The sequence below is a fragment of the Drosophila mojavensis genome, unplaced genomic scaffold (assembly GCF_018153725.1).
Source record: "Drosophila mojavensis isolate 15081-1352.22 unplaced genomic scaffold, ASM1815372v1 contig_80, whole genome shotgun sequence".
Taxonomy (NCBI): Eukaryota; Metazoa; Arthropoda; class Insecta; order Diptera; family Drosophilidae; genus Drosophila; species Drosophila mojavensis.
In genome coordinates, this window is record NW_025318906.1 from 6,242,007 (window position 1) to 6,258,605 (window position 16,599).

Here is a 16,599-nt window from a genome sequence, read left to right on the forward strand (position 1 = left end):
TCCTATAGTGAAATGGAAGCTTTTAGCAATTATATGGAACTGTGAGATTTGATGAGCTTTCCTCTTGAAACTATCATTTACCGATTTACGATTGACAAAGTAAATTCTTCTGAGAGGTTCTCAGTGGCTTCTTTGTGTTACATTTTATTTAATTAATTATTAATTATTTTAAGTTGAGAATCTGCTTCATGTGTTTTCTGGAATATCAGGCATTGCCAGGCGTGTCAGTTACATAAACTAGCTTATTAGGAGCTAACCTCTATAAGTCCTTAGCTACCAGATATAAGGTAAACCACGAAAGACTCAATATTTTGATATCGTATAACTAACACTTAGTTAAATTAAACTTGCAGCAATTAAAGTCAGCTTTTAAGGTGCTTTCATGATATTCACAGCGCCAACTAGCTGAAAGCTGCTATTCGAATAGCCTGCAAGCTTGCATGTGTTTTCACAACTTTTCGAAAAGCTCTATCAACAAATAAAACTTGTTAAATGCACTTCAGCTAAACTTTAAATGGGCGCATTGTTATGCTCCAAGCGTGATAACGGACTGAATAAGTGAAGGCAAAAGGTTAACCAGCCACCGACCATAAACTCATTCTCACTCACACACACACACACAGCTACTATATATCTTTTCTGCTCTGCTCTGGCCCCACTAATCCAGTGCAAATTATCTGGCTAGGAATGTTTTTGGGCAACTTTTCTGGCCATTTCGTTGCCTACTTGAAGGCACTCGCTCGAGACGCAAAAAGTTTGCTGAACGAAAGAAAAGAAAAAAAAAACTAAACTTTTGTGCTGCTGTTAAAGTTGATGCGATTATGATTTTCAATTTTCAGCAGTCGGCAGCAAGACAGAAATATGCGAACCGCATCAGGAGCCAAAACCCACAAACAACCACAAGGCGAAAGGCAAAACCAAAAGCTATAGAAAATTGCTGAACAGAAGGAAGTGTCTAAAGGGGCAGGGGGTAGGTCAGAGAGTCGCCGACAGGAGGTGGGGTGGCCGGCTGGCAGTAGCCAAGGCAGCTACGGACAGTGGCCCTGCGGCGCTTAACAATAAATTGAGTTTTGCTAGCTTGGTCAGGCAGCAATGGCAGCTGTTTCAGAGCAGCCAACAGGAGCTGAAGCTCAACCAAATCCCCCAGCACAAAACTTTTATACATATCAAAATATATAGTATATATAGATGTGTATATGCTGGACAGACAGCGCAAGTGGCAGATATATCTGTGTGTATGTACATCAAGCATATGTAATTTGTAAGTGTGCTTCACAGTGGGCTTAGTTATGGCCCCAATAATTTGGCTAATGTGCGTTGTAAGTGGGTGAACTATTAGCCTAGTGTTAATGGAGGAGAGCTATTTATCTGATAAGAATCTGAGCTAGTTATAAAAGGAGTTTGTATATGCTATCAACATTTTTACAATACATAATTTTTTTTTTTTTTTTTTTTTTTTTTTTTTTTTTTTGTTGTTTTGCTTTTGTTTGGTTTATTTTAAGCGTTGAATCTGTACAATGCAAGTATAGTACCTTAACAACACAGTTATATTATATTATATAGAGCCTAACCTTCTGATATAATTTAACTTGAAATTAAAATAGTTTATTTTATGTTATGCAACATGAATCCTTAAGACTTGTATAAAAAGCTAAAGCATTTTGATAACCACACCACTTTAAATTTATATACATATAACTTTAAGAATTCTTTAAAAAACTTATAAAATAAGTAAGAAAACTCTAGTCGAGACTGCTCGACTAGAAGATACTCTGGGAGATACCCTGAAAAGAAAAATATTTATGCAAGACTAAAGTTCTATCTAGACGATATGTGCAATATATACTTATACACAATATTCATAAAAAATTCGACTTGCTCTCGCATTCAGCTTCATCTTTTCCCAGTTCTCAAACTAAATCGAAACTCTGAAAAAAGTTTTCTTGCCTCTCCATGCACACTCCAAGTTACATTCATTTTTATAAAATATTCATGACTAAACATTGTTTATATTTTGCCATTTTGCAACCACTGTTCCCTGATACATATCTGCCAAAAAATGTGAAGAGAAATTGTCATAAAAGCTGATTTGTGCTCTCACGACAACTGCGAAAACATTTTGTTCACATATTTGATTTGATTTATACAAAAGTTGCACGTTTTTTTTGTACATATACATATATATATATGTAATATTTGATATGCCCGCAGGACGTAACGTGCAGCATGTGAAATATAAAAAAACACACACACACACACATACACACACACACTGTGATGTAATATAAGCTGCAGCTGCGGAGTATCCGCCCAGTTTTGCCGCGTTTACTTTTCATTCCTGTTCAAATTATATTGTTGACCATCAACAACAACAGTGTTTGGCCTCTGCCCACACACAGGCACACACACACACACACACGCATACACAGACGCTCTGTGTTGTCCTTCCTCATCTCGCTCTCTCTCTACACCTTCTTCTGCCAGCGCGGGCTTTTTGTTTCGCATTTGCCTCGTTGATTTTTGCACAGCTTTGTTTGACTGACAGCGACACCAGCGAGATATATATATATATATATATATAAATATATATATACAAATATATATATATACATATATATGTATATCTGGTTACATACATATATATATTTATATCTATACCCAGTCAGATCTATAGCGCCGCTCACACCATCCTTTCCCTCTGCCTCTCCTCTCGCTTCCTCTCCTCCCTCTCCCGCCCTTTCTTTGCCTTTTTTTGCTGCTTGCCCCGCGGCGGCATCAACATTAACGCGCTTCGTTGCTGTTGCTCGCCCCATAATCCTTTCAATTTTTAAATCATTTTTTATTTCTGCCTTTTGGCTGCACAGCGAACCCTAACAGAGTAAAACAACAACTACAACAACAACAAGGGCAACAACAACTCTGGCGGCCTTTTGTGCAGTCGTGCGACTCTTGCCACAAATATTTATAAATGAAAACGTGTGCATTTCGTGCTTATTTGATTGATGCGCACTGTCCAGTCGAACAACTTCTTATCCCTTCTGCTTGCTCGGCAGCCACGCCCTCTAATGACAATGACATGTTTATCCCTGCACTGGGACAGTGTCGGTAAATTTTTGGGGCCCAAAGCCCCAGCCATTTACACCTTGAAAGCAACGCGTTCGCAGCGCAATTTCATCAATTACAACATTTAATCAACTCGTTAAGCCGCAGCCACGACACCTGCAGACACCTGCAACTGACCAATAACAGGTAGAGCCAGAGGTGGAGGCAGAGGCAGAGGCAGAGGCAGAGGCCGAGGCACAGAGTTTGCAGTCGCGTGAGGTAATTACGAAAATGAAATCAGTCCCGAGTCAAGTTTCAGCCGAGCATTCGATATTGCAAAGGTATGTGTGAGTGTGTGTGCGTGTGTGTGTGTGGCCATTCAAGCTAGATTACTGATTGTCACATGCTCGTGTTGTCCCCCCCCCACCTGTGTGGCCCATGCAACTTGTCAGCTCCATTACATGTAAAAGAATTACGTTTGCACTCGAGTTGAGCTTAATTGAAAATGGGCAGCATAAACAATGGACGATATGTTGTAGGGGATAAGCTTTTTAAAGCGCCTGACTGCTTTAAGATATTCAATTTTGAAAAGCTCAACGAATAGATTCTGATCTAGACTATTTAAGTTCTAGTTCCAGCATTGCCAGTAATTTTATATATCGATAAGCTTTTAGGCTGCATTCAATGAGGTTTAGAGAAACTGCTCCAAGCCATAAGATTAAATTAAGCTTACAAGTTCATGAAAGCTTGTACTTCATATTAATGAGGTTTAGACTAATGAATAATAGTAATGGAAACTAAGTAACTTGAGATGATTAAACTTCATTGAAAGTTTATCAAGGTCACTCAATGGCTAATGCATTTCTAGGAAACTATTAACCTATGTCAAAAGCCTTTCATATTAAGCAGCTTAACAGGTGCATGCCAGCCTCTAAAAGCTTTCACGTAAATCCATATCAATTAAAGTTAATTGATGAGTATATATGTAATATATACTATGCATTATGCATTGAGTAAGTATATATTTAAACAGTCATTCTTTTTTGTTGAATCTGCACTTCCCTAATTATAACAAGTAAGAACGTTGCAGTCGGGCGTTACCGACTGCGGAATACTCATTCACATCCCATCAACAATTTAGTAGTTAAGTTTCGCTCTAATACTGTAGAATATACAGGTTTTTCCGATTTGCCACGCCGGGCGTAGACACCTCATTTTTGGTCAGTTTTTAGCAAGAGATAACGGTACCCTGACTGCAAAGTTTGAATGCTTACCCTCAAAAAATCTGAAAATTACAGGGTATTTTTCGATATGCCACGCCCCTAAAGAGGCGTAAAAATTATTTTTGGAGAATCGATAGAGGAGGCTACCAGTAACTCAACTATCCAACTAGCTATTATACTTTAGGAGATATAAACTTTTGCGGTTTGCCACGCCCCCTGTGGGCGGACATATATCCGACAAAACTTTTTGGTCTTGGGTGATCAGTCCGAGTATATATACAAAATTTGAGGTCTCTGCCATCAATAGTGTCCAAAATATAGGAGAATTTAAAAAAACACTATATCTTCAGGTCCGATTTGCCACGCCCCCAATGGGCGTAGACTTATAATTTATCTTCAGACTTTATAGAATCATACCATTAGCTGTGCAAAATTTCAGCATTCTAGGTTAACAACTTTAGGAGATACAGTTTTATCCGATTTGCCACGCCCCCAATGGGCGTAGATATATCCGCCATAACTCGTGATCTTGGGTGGTCAACGCGGACCTACATACAAAATTTCAGCTTTCTAGCTCTTCAACAAACATGATTTCTGATATATCGGAAAATGCATTTTCCGATTTGCCACGCCCCTAGTGGATCGGGAAAATTTTAACACTTTATAAATCGGAGATATACACGAGTATGTGTTCCAAATTTCAAGTCTCTAGCTTCTATAGCGCCGAAATAGATTGCGTTCATACGGACAGACGGACAGACGGACAGACGGACAGACGGACGGACGGACAGACGGACAGACGGACAGACGAACGGACAGCAAGACGGACATTGCACAAAACCAATATACTGATTCACTTTCGTGAATGAGTATAATAATTACTATAGTAAATATATAAATATATTCATACATATACATAAATATAGTATCCATATAAAAATGCATTCATGCACAATTCATAAACAAAATAATCAGAATGAAATGAAATTTACTGTAAAACCGAATTTAATGAAATAAATTATAAAAATATATAAATATTCACGATAAAAAAATAAATAAAAAACAAATCAGACAAAGCGAAATTTGAGCGGACAAATTGCTCCAAAAAGTATGCAATAAAATAATTACAAAATCGCAATGCAATTTGCCAGAGATAAAAAATATAATAAATATTTAAATTCCAGCAAATGTAATGGTTTATTAAATATTTAAGGCAGCTAAAATAAATTTATATGAAATATTAAAGTCAATTTGCAAATTTGCCTAATAAATTTATGAATTTAATTGCAAATTTTAACAGCTTTAACATTTTCTTTTGCCTTTAATAAACATTTCCTGGCAGTCGTCTCTCTCTCCGTCGCTCTCTCCCTCTCTCTGTTTCCCCCTCTTTCAATTATTCATTAATTTATATCATACGCTTTGCAACGGCATCCTGCCACTTCCTGTGAGATGTGCAACAGAAAATGCCACTTAAATGCACAACAACAATGACAACAACAGCAACAAGGACCTCGCTGAAATGGGGTTGAAATTCATTGCAATTGAAAGGGTGAAATTAAATAATAAAAAAAAGGAACGTTAAATAAATTGCGGTTCACTTTCACTGCGAGCCGTAGATTAAGAGAAAGAATTTCATGCAAAAAGGCAAAATAAATATATACATAAATATGTATATATATGTATGCATTGTATGTACGTATATCTGTAGCCAACATATTTGTAGTCGTCCAACGTTGCGTATGCGCAATGTCTGTGTGGAAAAAAAAATTAAATGAATTATGAGCGCGTTTACGCTGAACATTGAATTGAATTGTTCGCTCGAGTGCGCTCTTCAAAAATCCAATAAATCATTTTGGCCCCTGCCAACGGAGCCACACCTTCGTTGGCGTATTTCAAATTAATAAAGTTTCGAATGCCGCGTCAATAGCCATTGTGTGTATTTAAGCAGTGAATGGGACTGCGCGAAACTTCAAGCTTTTTTTGTATTGCAAACACAAAAGCAAACTCAAAATCATAGGAACCAAACAAAGCCGTTGCATAGCAGAGGAATAACAACAACAACTGCGCGTTTTTCATCCTCTGCGTTAATCATTTGCAGACTTGTCTTTGAAGAGCGACAGAGCAACTAATATGCAAAAGGTAAAGAGAGAGAGAGGGCCAGGGAATGAGAGCGCCCATTGCAAATGTGTGATTGAGCAGAAAGAGCAGACACGATTTTGTGACAATGCAAAACGTAGACATAGCAAAGCCAACAACAACAATCAAAAGTAAGAGCTTTGTCTGCTTTGTCTGCAGTCAGGAAGAGAGAGCATCTTAAGACTGAGGAGAGAGAGGATTTGCTTTCGTTTACCGTCTTCTGTTGGTGTTAAGACTGCTAAATATACATAGGCACATATATATATATATATTAATGTGTGGCAAATGTGTGTGTACGCTATGTATATGTATTGATGTGTATATGTATATTCATATGCATTTTACAATAATGTTTACCTTCATACATATACATAAAATTAAATTCAATTTGTACTCACCATTGATTTACCTCACTGACCAATTGCCTCTAGTGCATTTCGCTCATATCTCACTACGTTTCACTTGATTTCTTAATTAAATATTTATGTATGTCAATCAATTACAGCATATAAACGGAGCACACAAGAATATGAATGCAGACACACACAAGCAAACATATGCAACTAAAAGAGAACGAGAGAGAAATAAAGGCACTTAGAGACTCAGGCACTCTCGCAGACAGCAGGCAGAACTACCGTTTTTTTTTTCTTCCTTTTTTCTTTTTTTTCCGGGAACGCCGAAGTTAAAATTAAAGTAAATTAAAAATTCAAGAGCGCATTGACATCTCTTTATTCGATTTACTCATCGTGGGGTGATACAGCAAAGAGCAATATGCCAAAGCAATGATTAACGCTACCGAATGTTAAGTGAAAATCGAGACAGAAAGTGAACGTTGTAAAGTGCTTTGCCTCCAATGGGCGTGTCGCTGCGATTATAGCCGTTGCCCCCAAGACATAATGCCCGATTTCAATTTTTCGGGCTGCGCGCCCTAAAGAGAAAATAAAACCAAGCATTGAACCGTTTTCCAAGTCAATTTCCGGCGCTGGTAGCAATGACAGCAGGGTATTAACAATGAACATTGAGTAGTCGCCGAAATTATACCCTGTACAAAATAAAGTGTGGGTAAGTTAAAATGGAAAATAAATTTAGATAAGATGTATAATATAAGATAAGAAGAAAAATTTAATATAAATTATATTCATTTATGTAACCCTTTCTCTCAATGTATAGATGAATATATATGACATGTGGACTCTGATGCAAAACTACCCTTTGTGATATGTATATAGGAAAAAAATGGGGAAAAAACTAGAGGGTTCAAGACACTCAACCATAAAAATCGTTGTCGGCTGCGACTGTGAGGCAAATAAAAATCAAATTTAAAAATAAAAACGAAATAATGTTAAGAAAGTCGCCGCGGCGCCGAAAAGCAGGCAACACACAAAAAGACAAACGACCGGAAGTGCGGGTAGATGGTTACTCGACTGAGTGAATGAGGAATAGGGTCGAGTGGTGTTTGCTTAGTCGCCTTGTAGCTGTAGCTGGCGGGGGGTTTTTCGCTCTAAATGTCGCAATTTTACGAGTCAATATAAAGGTGCCCGGGGAGTCATTTACAGGCGCACAGCGGTTTGGCTTCGTACTTTGGCAATAAAAAGCGAACAACGTGAATGAAGAAGCAGAGGAAGACGAGGCAGAGCAGCAGCTGAAAACAGAGTGCTCAAGGAAACGGCAGGTTTTATAGCGAAGGCCACATAAAAATTTGTAGACAAGAAACACGTGTAATGTCATTTGGCCCAAAAAAAAAATCCAGAAAGGGTTGCACCACCAACGGCAACAGCTATCGCACCACCAAATACTCAAATGAAGGCAATTTTTACCACCATAAAATATATTTTCTTGGTCTAAAGCAGTGAGTGGCAAAGCAGCTTCGGCTGATTTACGACTTGCTTAGAATAAGTTGGAAATTATTTTGGGTATTTTCTTAAAATTAATTAATTAAATATAATGAAACGGCCCAATGTCTGAAAATAAGTTGTAGCTTTTAGGCTCTTGAGTTTTGTTAAATTTTGAATGCAAAATGGAATAGCCTGAAAATTAACAAATATAGAAAGGAGAGCAACTTAAATTTAAAATTTGATTTAGTTCTAGAAGAGTTTCGTTAGAGTTGAAAACTTTTGTGAATTAATGAAATTTCACAAATGTTTAATACTCTATTGTAAGGTAAGAGGAGCACATTGGCTTTAGTTTAACATCATCTTACTATCCTATCTTCTTTTTTATTAGTGTAGTATCAATTTTATTTATTTTGGGTACTATTAAAACAGAAGACTTGAAGGTATAGAGCTACGTCCAATAGATCGAGAAAAATCTGTTTTTTCCTTAGTTTTATGGTGAGAGGCTAAACAGAAAATGTGTCACAAATAACTTACTACTAATGCTGTAAGACTCAGAAGAGACAGTTATACCTATATACATAGTTTCTTCAAACCCTTCATAACCTTCAATAATATTTCAAGGCTGGAATCACTAATTTTTTGTCAACTGTTATGGACCTTTTCTACTGATAAGAGAGCTATATAATAATATATGTATAATACACGCTATATATTGTCGTATTTATATTTAAGAAATATCGAAATTTTTATCGATAGACATATAAGACGAGAACGTTTAATATGCAAGTAGTGCAACGTTCTGGATAGAGGAAGTACATGATTTTTTATCCCATAATTTCTTTGAAAATATATGAAATAAATGTATATAAAAATACAGATATAGAGATATATATATACTGTTATTTTAATTAACTATATTATGACACATTTTTTTCGTTAATTATAAAATAAATATTAAGACTATATATAAATACACACTTTTGTCTAGACAGCAGCTTTAGAGTTCCAATTATAAATACTTAAGTAATTAAGTTAATTAAGCTAATTACTTAAGCTCATTTTATGGCCTTTTACCATTTACGTGTCCATTGCTTGGTCCTCGTGCTGGTCACCTGGGCGGTGTTTTTGGTGGTGCGAATGTCGCAATTGTGGCAATTGCCATTCCACTTGATATTGCCATTGCGCACATGAATTTTCGTTGTGGAGGAGGTGCGCACACGTATTTGACCTGAATATGAATATAAATGATAATTAATTATATATTAATTGGTATATTCTATATAAGTATATAACACTCTTACCCGCAGGCGCCGCAGCAATCAGACCCAGCAAAGCCAGCATTAAAACGCACAGAGCGAACCACTTCATGTCGTTGGGTTGAAGCACTGAATAAGATTTGTTAAGAGCGGAGCATCTTATATAGAGACGCACAACAGTTGTCGTCGCATTATCATTGCAAAGAGATTTATTTGCAAAATAATTCCCCCTGAGCAAAAGCAAAGCAAAGCAAAGCAAAAGCAAATGTCAGCAGCTTCGGACGTTGGGAAATGCAGTTCAAACTGGGCTTGGGGCTTGCCCAAGAATCGAATGTAAGTCCCCTACGACCCAATATAATAATATTATTTGCATAAATGATGGTGGGTATTACTCATTTTTGCAATTGTTGTTAGTATGTGACATAGGAGACTGTTAGATACCCTGTAAAGTGCTTAAAAAGAAACGTGAGTACATAAAATGATTAAAGCTAATATATTAAGTTATACATTATGTTATATATTATGTTATACAATACATATTATGTTATAGAGAAAAATATTATAATAATTAATATTCTTATTATATTAAATCTACATATGAAATGATTAAAATTCATATATTTAAAATCTCTTATCTACGCTGTTAGAGAGAACACATATAATTACATAATAATTTATATTATTTTATATGTACGTATAGCTTGATTAAAATTTCTATGTATATATCACATATATTTTATAGAACAAAAAAAAATAATTATAATCAAGTATAATATTTCTATAATTTCTAGAACTATATATAACAAATTTTAGAATTTTAAAATTTTAATAAAAATGGTAATTTTAATATAATAATATAATATGATAATAAATTGAATGCATGAAGGCCTTTGTCGCTCTGGCTTAACAAATTGTTATTTAGAATGAAATCTTAATAAATAAATAATAATCAATTGAAAATAAATCATAGTTAAAAACTCATTGAGACAAGATTTTCAAGCTTTGTTGATATAATGTCCTGTACATTGTATGAGATTTTTTTTTTATTTTTATAAAATATAAATAAATACGAGGGCAGTGTGAAAGACTCGCGAGCTTTATGTAAATGCATGTAAAAATATAAAATAAATAAGCCATATTAAAGAACACTTTGAAAATGTTAATACAAAATTTTGTTAAGCAGAATTCTAAAGAAAAATATGAATATAAAATTTATAATATTGTAGATTTTTATAATATTTTTACTTTTAGTGAAGATAAAAGTTAAATATAATTTAGGAAAAAACAATTTAAAATTATTTTTATATATTTTAAGACAATGTCAGATTATTTTTAGCGTTTTAGCTTTTTAAAGCTTCTTCTTGTTGGCTTCTTTTTGGTTTCTTTCACTAACATAAGCTCTTTAAATTGCAGCTAGTCAAACATATATATATCCCATGTATATCCCTTCTGCATACCCATCAAAAGCACAACTTGGCATACCCTATACAGCACAGCTTTATTTCAGTTCATGCAAATACAGTGAAATTTAGCCGCGAATGTCGCAGCCATTGCAGTCGGAGTTGTGGACGTAGGAGCCGCCTGGCACACGTCCGCTATAGCCCTCGGGCACCACATAGGGTCTGTCACCGGCTGCACTGCCACTGCCACGCCCACTCTGGCCATTGATATAGACAGTGCCTTGTCCGGGGCGACCCTTGTACACCCGATCGCCCACCACTAAAGTCTCAGCATCAGGCGGCGAGCAATCCTGACAGACGCCATTGATGACAACATCAGCTGGAGTGAGGAGTAGAGGATAAGCTGCTGCTGCTGCTGTTGCTACTGTTGCCACTGTTGATGCTTACCTGTTGCCATGGCCAGCAAAGCAGCAAAGAGTAGAGCACAAGCAAATAAGCGCATTGCAAATGTGAATTTCATCTGTTCAGCAATGAGACGAACGGAACGGCTTTATATACAGCTTGGAGGGCTTTGATTTGCTTATCATAGACAGTGCTGGAATTACCCAGAGGCAAAGCTGCAACCGGTTGGATTAGACAAGGTCAACAACTAGCATTGCTTTAGCTGGAACTGGAGAGTATTTTTATTGGATTTATAATCGAAACCCCCCCCCATTACATGCTCCATTAGCCGTTTATGTTGCAGCCGACGCAATCGTCGTTATGCACATAGGTGCCGGGACGTCCACGTGTATTGATTGTGGTCACACGCCCACCTGACCAGCCACCTCCGCTGCCTAGACCCGGATCAGTGATAATTTGCTGACGATAGATCTGCCTCCTGTGGCGACCGCCTCGCCAGATACTCTGCGCTCCATAGCCGCCCTGGCCCTGGCCCTGGCTCAGCATCCAGCCATCAAGATCGTCTTCATCCGAGTTCTTATTGCTCTTAGGCCGGGACTTGGACTTGGGCGTGGTCGGAGGAGCTCGCGATGAACTGGGTCGGTGTGTTGTCGCGCCATCCCTATGGCAATCCACACAGGCCCCATTGATGGTCACCTTGCCAGCTGGAAGAACAATTCCCATTCGTAATCCCTTATCGTATACCTGTGGCACTTGACTCACCTCTGGCACAGGTGGCGAGCAGCGCAACAATCAAGAGAGCGAGCAGCGTCAGGCACCTCATTTTGTTCCGTTTAACTCTGCTCGCTGCAATGGATCTTTTATACTAACTTCGAGGGGGCGAAATTGGCTAGAATCGTGCGCGATTCGCAATCGAGATAGAGATTCAGCTGGAGCTATCGATAGATTGCCCTCTACTCAGCGTAGACCCAATGCTATGCATACTAGAAATACTAAATACAAAGTGTATATGTTACATAAACTGTATATGCTAGAAATGTGAATATAAATATGTACATATATATTTAAATATTATTTATGTATATCATGTGGAATTGCCCGGATTATCAATACCTTGACAGCTATCGACAGCTGTTGAACAAAGCTGAACTCGCGACACGTTTCATGTTCTGATTAGAAGAAAGTGTATTATGTATATATAGTATATATACTATATAAAGTATATATCGTTAACTGCGTATATAGATTAACATATATGATTATTTAATAGCCATTTTAAACGTAAAATTGAAGAACGGTAGATAGAAGTCGATAGAAGATAGAAGAATTGAAAAGGAAAGGAAAATAGAGGGAGAGAGAATCTACTGAGAGAGGGTGAGAGAAAAAGAGAGATTGACAGAGAGAGAATCTGCTGACAAAGGGTTAGATGAAAAGAAAGAGTGGCAGAGAGAGACAGAGAGTGAGAAAGAGATAGCTAGAGAGAGAGAGAGAGAGAGAGAGAGAGAGAGAGAGAGAGTGAGAGAGAGATAGTGAGAGAAAACGAGACAGAGACATATACAGACAGAGAGAGAGAGAGATGTAGGGGTAATGAAAAGGAAATGGAAGGAAAAGGATCAGAGCAGGATAGAAAGAACAAGGGTGCGAGAGAGAGAGAAAGCAAACTGCTCACTCTTCTATCCTATTACCTTATTATAATATATATCTAATAGTTTAACTGAGTTCCAAATAACAAAGAAGGTGCTACTCAGAACAGCATATCAACTGGCTATACAGACCTAATGCTCCATATTTGAAAAGTCCCAGCGACTATGATAAGCAATGCACTTGCGGCGTCTACTCGGTTTATAACCGGGAATTTCCACATTCCCGTACGATCGTTCGCCTCTAGCTGAGCTCTGTGAATTTCCCGATCGCATTGCAGCTTAGCCCAGCTAGAATATAAGATCGTAGCTGAGCTGTCAGCAGCATCAGTTCAACTCAAGCCTTTGTCGAACCAACAATCAACAACAGCGAATCAACATGAAATTCTTCTCAGTTGTTACCGTCTTTGTGCTCGGTCTCTTGGCTCTGGCCAATGGTGAGTAGCAAATGCTCAAGCAGAATGGGATATATGTATTAGCTAAATATATTTCTCTCTCTCTCCCTCGTCCTCTCTCACTTTAGCTGTTCCATTGTCGCCCGATCCAGGCAATGTGGTCATCAATGGCGATTGCAAATACTGCAATGTCCATGGCGGCAAATAGACGTACCGAAGGGCCTTCCTCTGCGGCTCAGCCTCTCCTAGCTTACCTCAATCTGCTTGGCACAATATATTTATGTACTCACTGCGTTTCAAAATCAACTTAGCAATATAAATAAAATATATAATAATTACAATGAAAAACTAAAAACCAACATAGAGTTTTCATTATTCAGAAATTCTAAATATTATATGAGAAAACATTTTTCTAGCTGGGGAAACTTGAGATCATTAATGAATCAATCAAAAATATATATATGAACGAAATTTAATACTAAAATATTAGAATTAAAATATATATATCTACTAAACTTGGAACACACTTGAATATACAAACATTTGTAATATAAATATATAATATTTTTCATTTGATTTGTAAACAATTCTTAGGTATTTCAGACTGCATTCATTTACAAACTTGAACGATTAAATTTGCTTATATGTATTTATCACATTGAAACGAACAACCAATAAAAATTAACTTATATACATCTGTATTTATTTATTTTTTATTATTGTTAGTATATTCTTAATATTTACAATACCCAACTAATATATACCCTGTCTTGAGCGTATGGAAAATATTTTATTATGATATACAAAAATGTAAATCATATAGGTCTACATAAGACTATATATTATGTAATTTTATATTTTATATATTAATTATATTATCTATGTATAATTTTCCTATATATATAATTTTATATTTTATATACTAATTACATATATTATCTATGTATAATTATTCTATATATACTATATGAAATATTTATGCACCTTAATATATCTTATGTCCATATCATAAAAGTATAATTAGTCAAAATTCCACATAGTGATTGGTATATGCCAAAGATTAACTACTTACAGGGTAATGTGAAATTGCGTAAACAGTTATCTGAAGGCTGTAAATACTCTATAAGCATTCTACAAAGATTCATTATCAACACTATTAGAAATTATTAGAAATTATAATCTGTGTCATCTGTGCTCATTGTTTTTTACATACCCTATAATTATATCAGTCAAAGGCCTACACGCTTAACAATAATTATATCAATTAATTAATATACAGACGCAGCACGTCATATCTTCAGCTGCTTTTAACAATTGTACTATTCTCTATAAATATTAAAATCAGTTTTATAGAACTGCATGTGTACTGTATTTTTCTTGGAATTTATGCATGTTTCGACTTGTTTTCCAATCAAAACAACAACAGCAGCGTTTGGATATAAAACACGTTTTAGCGCTTTGTCGGAAATGTATTACGAAATTCAGTTAATTAACATATAGAACTGTGGGGCGCCACGCTTCGAACGTCGCAATTGATATTGAATATTGGATTTCGATTGTAAACAGAGACAAGTGCGGCAATATAATAAGTCACTGGGTGCCCGATGCATGAGAGAGATACCCTGTAATGAGAATTGAACTCAAGTTCAGCGTTATATATATGGTAAAGTGAGATAGAGAGATAGAGAGGGGGAGAGACGAGAGAAAGCGATGGAGTAAAATGGAGTGATAAAAAGAGAGAGAGGGAGATAGTTAGAGAAAGAGACAAAAGCAGAGAGAGAAAAAGATAGTGAGAGTTTAAGAGAAACAGAGAGAGAGAGAGAGAGAAGAGAGGGAGAGAGAGTTAGTAAGACTTTAAGAGAGAGAGAGAGAGAGACAGAGTGAGAGAGAATTAGTGAGAGAGACAGAGTTAAAGAAGAACCTGAGATTAATAGAGATGAAACTAAAGAAACAGAAAAAAAAGAGCGGGACAGAGAGATGGTCAAAAAAAATTAATTGATATAATTTCAGGTATTCATTCATCTATCCATCTATCTCTGGTTAGAGTAAAATCCGAGCCTATCTCGCAACGCAATTGGGAATTTTTCAAGCCTGAGCCCGACACTGGGCAATTCCAATTCAGCCGAGCTCAAAGCTCCAGCTGCAGTCCCAGTATCAGTTGATAACGCGGTGCAAAAACACATTGAGCGCGGCTGCTATAAAAGGCTGGCTGACCAAGTCGTTTGGCATCAGTGCAATCGCAAGTGCTCCAGAGTCTTCACAGCAGTCGTGCAAACCCAAAAACAAAGCCAAGTCAATATGAAATTCCTGTCGCTCGCTTTTCTGCTCGGCCTGCTCGCTCTGGCCAGTGGTAAGTCGAACTATTCAAGAGATTTCGCAATTGAGCATTCAACTAAATTTTAATCCTCCACACAGCTAACCCACTCAGTCCTGGCAATGTCATCATCAACGGCGACTGCAAAGTGTGCAATGTGCGTGCCTAAAGGCTCGACCTCAAGTTCTTGCCGCAGGAGCAGCAGGAGCAATGAACAACTGCAGCCGCAGCAGCCGCAGACTTAGCCACAAGAGCAATAGACAAATAATTTAGTTTCAAATATGTTCAATATTATGCATTTAAGTACAACCACAGTAGGAAGAGCTCCACCAAATGTTAAATTATAATTTTTAATGCCTTTTTTTAGCAAATAAATAAAATATACAACAAAAATATGTACAGATTTTAAGTAAAACTGTTTTCAACTATTTTTTACATATTTTTCTTGTAGCCTTCAAATGTTAAAAAAAAAGGAAAATAATAAACGCTCAATAAACTATTCAATTATAATCAAACGTAATATATTGTTTCAGTGCTTTATCATATGATGCTTAACCATATGCCATGTACCTTCTGGTCAGCATAAATTCTCTACTATTCATGGATATCATTTAATCTTTATCAATTAACAATTAACATATATATGTATATGTATATATATTGACCTATGATAGGCATAGAAGCTATATACTATATATTTAAGCTTCCTCACTTTCCTTGAAGAAGAAGAACATAAAAGAAAAAGAGCGAGAGGAAGAGTGACAGAGAGAGAGAGAGAGAGAGCTCTTTCTATATGTCATCCTCCAGATTTTCTTCTGTTTATCTCTCTTTCTTAGTGCTTGATTATTTCTGTCTATTACTCTATGGCTATCTCTATCTCGCTCACACCTGCATTTGAACATTTTAACTTTTTATTGCCGTCTCTATTTCGGAATATCTCTATCTCTATGTCTAGC

The 16,599-nt window shown here is 36.5% G+C and overlaps 5 protein-coding genes across 7 annotated transcripts; 2 read left to right on the forward strand and 3 right to left on the reverse strand.

The window, feature by feature from the left end:
* Positions 1–9,141: 9,141 nt before the first annotated feature.
* Positions 9,142–9,644, reverse strand: LOC6578907. The gene is made up of 2 exons (XM_002004770.4): positions 9,538–9,644; positions 9,142–9,464 (listed from the first exon to the last, which is right to left on the reverse strand). Exons 1-2 carry the CDS (start codon positions 9,602–9,604, stop codon positions 9,307–9,309), a joined length of 225 nt encoding a protein of 74 aa, XP_002004806.1. The 5' UTR covers positions 9,605–9,644; the 3' UTR covers positions 9,142–9,306.
* A 1,191-nt stretch (positions 9,645–10,835) lies between these two features.
* LOC6578908 (bomanin Bicipital 1) lies at positions 10,836–11,449 on the reverse strand. Of its 3 annotated transcripts, none has more exons than XM_032729998.2 (3): positions 11,340–11,449; positions 11,005–11,271; positions 10,836–10,972 (listed from the first exon to the last, which is right to left on the reverse strand). In XM_032729998.2, exons 1-2 carry the CDS (start codon positions 11,410–11,412, stop codon positions 11,021–11,023), a joined length of 324 nt encoding a protein of 107 aa, XP_032585889.1. In that variant the 5' UTR covers positions 11,413–11,449; the 3' UTR covers positions 10,836–10,972; positions 11,005–11,020. The 3 variants fall into 3 exon arrangements, with proteins under 3 accessions (XP_032585889.1, XP_032585888.1, XP_002004807.2); XM_032729997.2 differs by having other exon boundaries at positions 10,836–10,969; positions 11,002–11,271; XM_002004771.3 differs by having other exon boundaries at positions 10,972–11,271.
* A 98-nt stretch (positions 11,450–11,547) lies between these two features.
* Positions 11,548–12,164, reverse strand: LOC6578909. Its single transcript, XM_002004772.4, has 2 exons — positions 12,057–12,164; positions 11,548–11,998 (listed from the first exon to the last, which is right to left on the reverse strand). Exons 1-2 carry the CDS (start codon positions 12,115–12,117, stop codon positions 11,619–11,621), a joined length of 441 nt encoding a protein of 146 aa, XP_002004808.1. The 5' UTR covers positions 12,118–12,164; the 3' UTR covers positions 11,548–11,618.
* A 1,090-nt stretch (positions 12,165–13,254) lies between these two features.
* LOC6578910 (bomanin Short 2) lies at positions 13,255–13,684 on the forward strand. Its single transcript, XM_002004773.4, has 2 exons — positions 13,255–13,371; positions 13,458–13,684. Exons 1-2 carry the CDS (start codon positions 13,314–13,316, stop codon positions 13,535–13,537), a joined length of 138 nt encoding a protein of 45 aa, XP_002004809.1. The 5' UTR covers positions 13,255–13,313; the 3' UTR covers positions 13,538–13,684.
* Positions 13,685–15,549: 1,865 nt separating this feature from the next.
* On the forward strand, positions 15,550–16,052 carry LOC26528096 (bomanin Short 3). Its single transcript, XM_015163362.3, has 2 exons — positions 15,550–15,679; positions 15,745–16,052. Exons 1-2 carry the CDS (start codon positions 15,628–15,630, stop codon positions 15,810–15,812), a joined length of 120 nt encoding a protein of 39 aa, XP_015018848.1. The 5' UTR covers positions 15,550–15,627; the 3' UTR covers positions 15,813–16,052.
* The last annotated feature ends 547 nt before the right edge of the window (positions 16,053–16,599 follow it).

Bases quoted from the DNA above. Each gene is read 5' to 3' on its own strand.
- LOC6578907 (XM_002004770.4), bottom strand. From the start codon at position 9,604: ATGAAGTGGTTCGCTCTGTGCGTTTTAATGCTGGCTTTGCTGGGTCTG. The intron at 9,465-9,537 runs GTAAGAGTGTTA...ATTCATATTCAG, and splicing joins GATTGCTGCGGCGCCTGCGG to GTCAAATACGTGTGCGCACC.
- LOC6578908 (XM_032729998.2), bottom strand. From the start codon at position 11,412: ATGAAATTCACATTTGCAATGCGCTTATTTGCTTGTGCTCTACTCTTT. The intron at 11,272-11,339 runs GTAAGCATCAAC...TCCTCACTCCAG, and splicing joins TTTGCTGGCCATGGCAACAG to CTGATGTTGTCATCAATGGC.
- LOC6578909 (XM_002004772.4), bottom strand. From the start codon at position 12,117: ATGAGGTGCCTGACGCTGCTCGCTCTCTTGATTGTTGCGCTGCTCGCC. The intron at 11,999-12,056 runs GTGAGTCAAGTG...TTGTTCTTCCAG, and splicing joins GCTCGCCACCTGTGCCAGAG to CTGGCAAGGTGACCATCAAT.
- LOC6578910 (XM_002004773.4), top strand. From the start codon at position 13,314: ATGAAATTCTTCTCAGTTGTTACCGTCTTTGTGCTCGGTCTCTTGGCT. The intron at 13,372-13,457 runs GTGAGTAGCAAA...CTCTCACTTTAG, and splicing joins TCTCTTGGCTCTGGCCAATG to CTGTTCCATTGTCGCCCGAT.
- LOC26528096 (XM_015163362.3), top strand. From the start codon at position 15,628: ATGAAATTCCTGTCGCTCGCTTTTCTGCTCGGCCTGCTCGCTCTGGCC. The intron at 15,680-15,744 runs GTAAGTCGAACT...TCCTCCACACAG, and splicing joins CCTGCTCGCTCTGGCCAGTG to CTAACCCACTCAGTCCTGGC.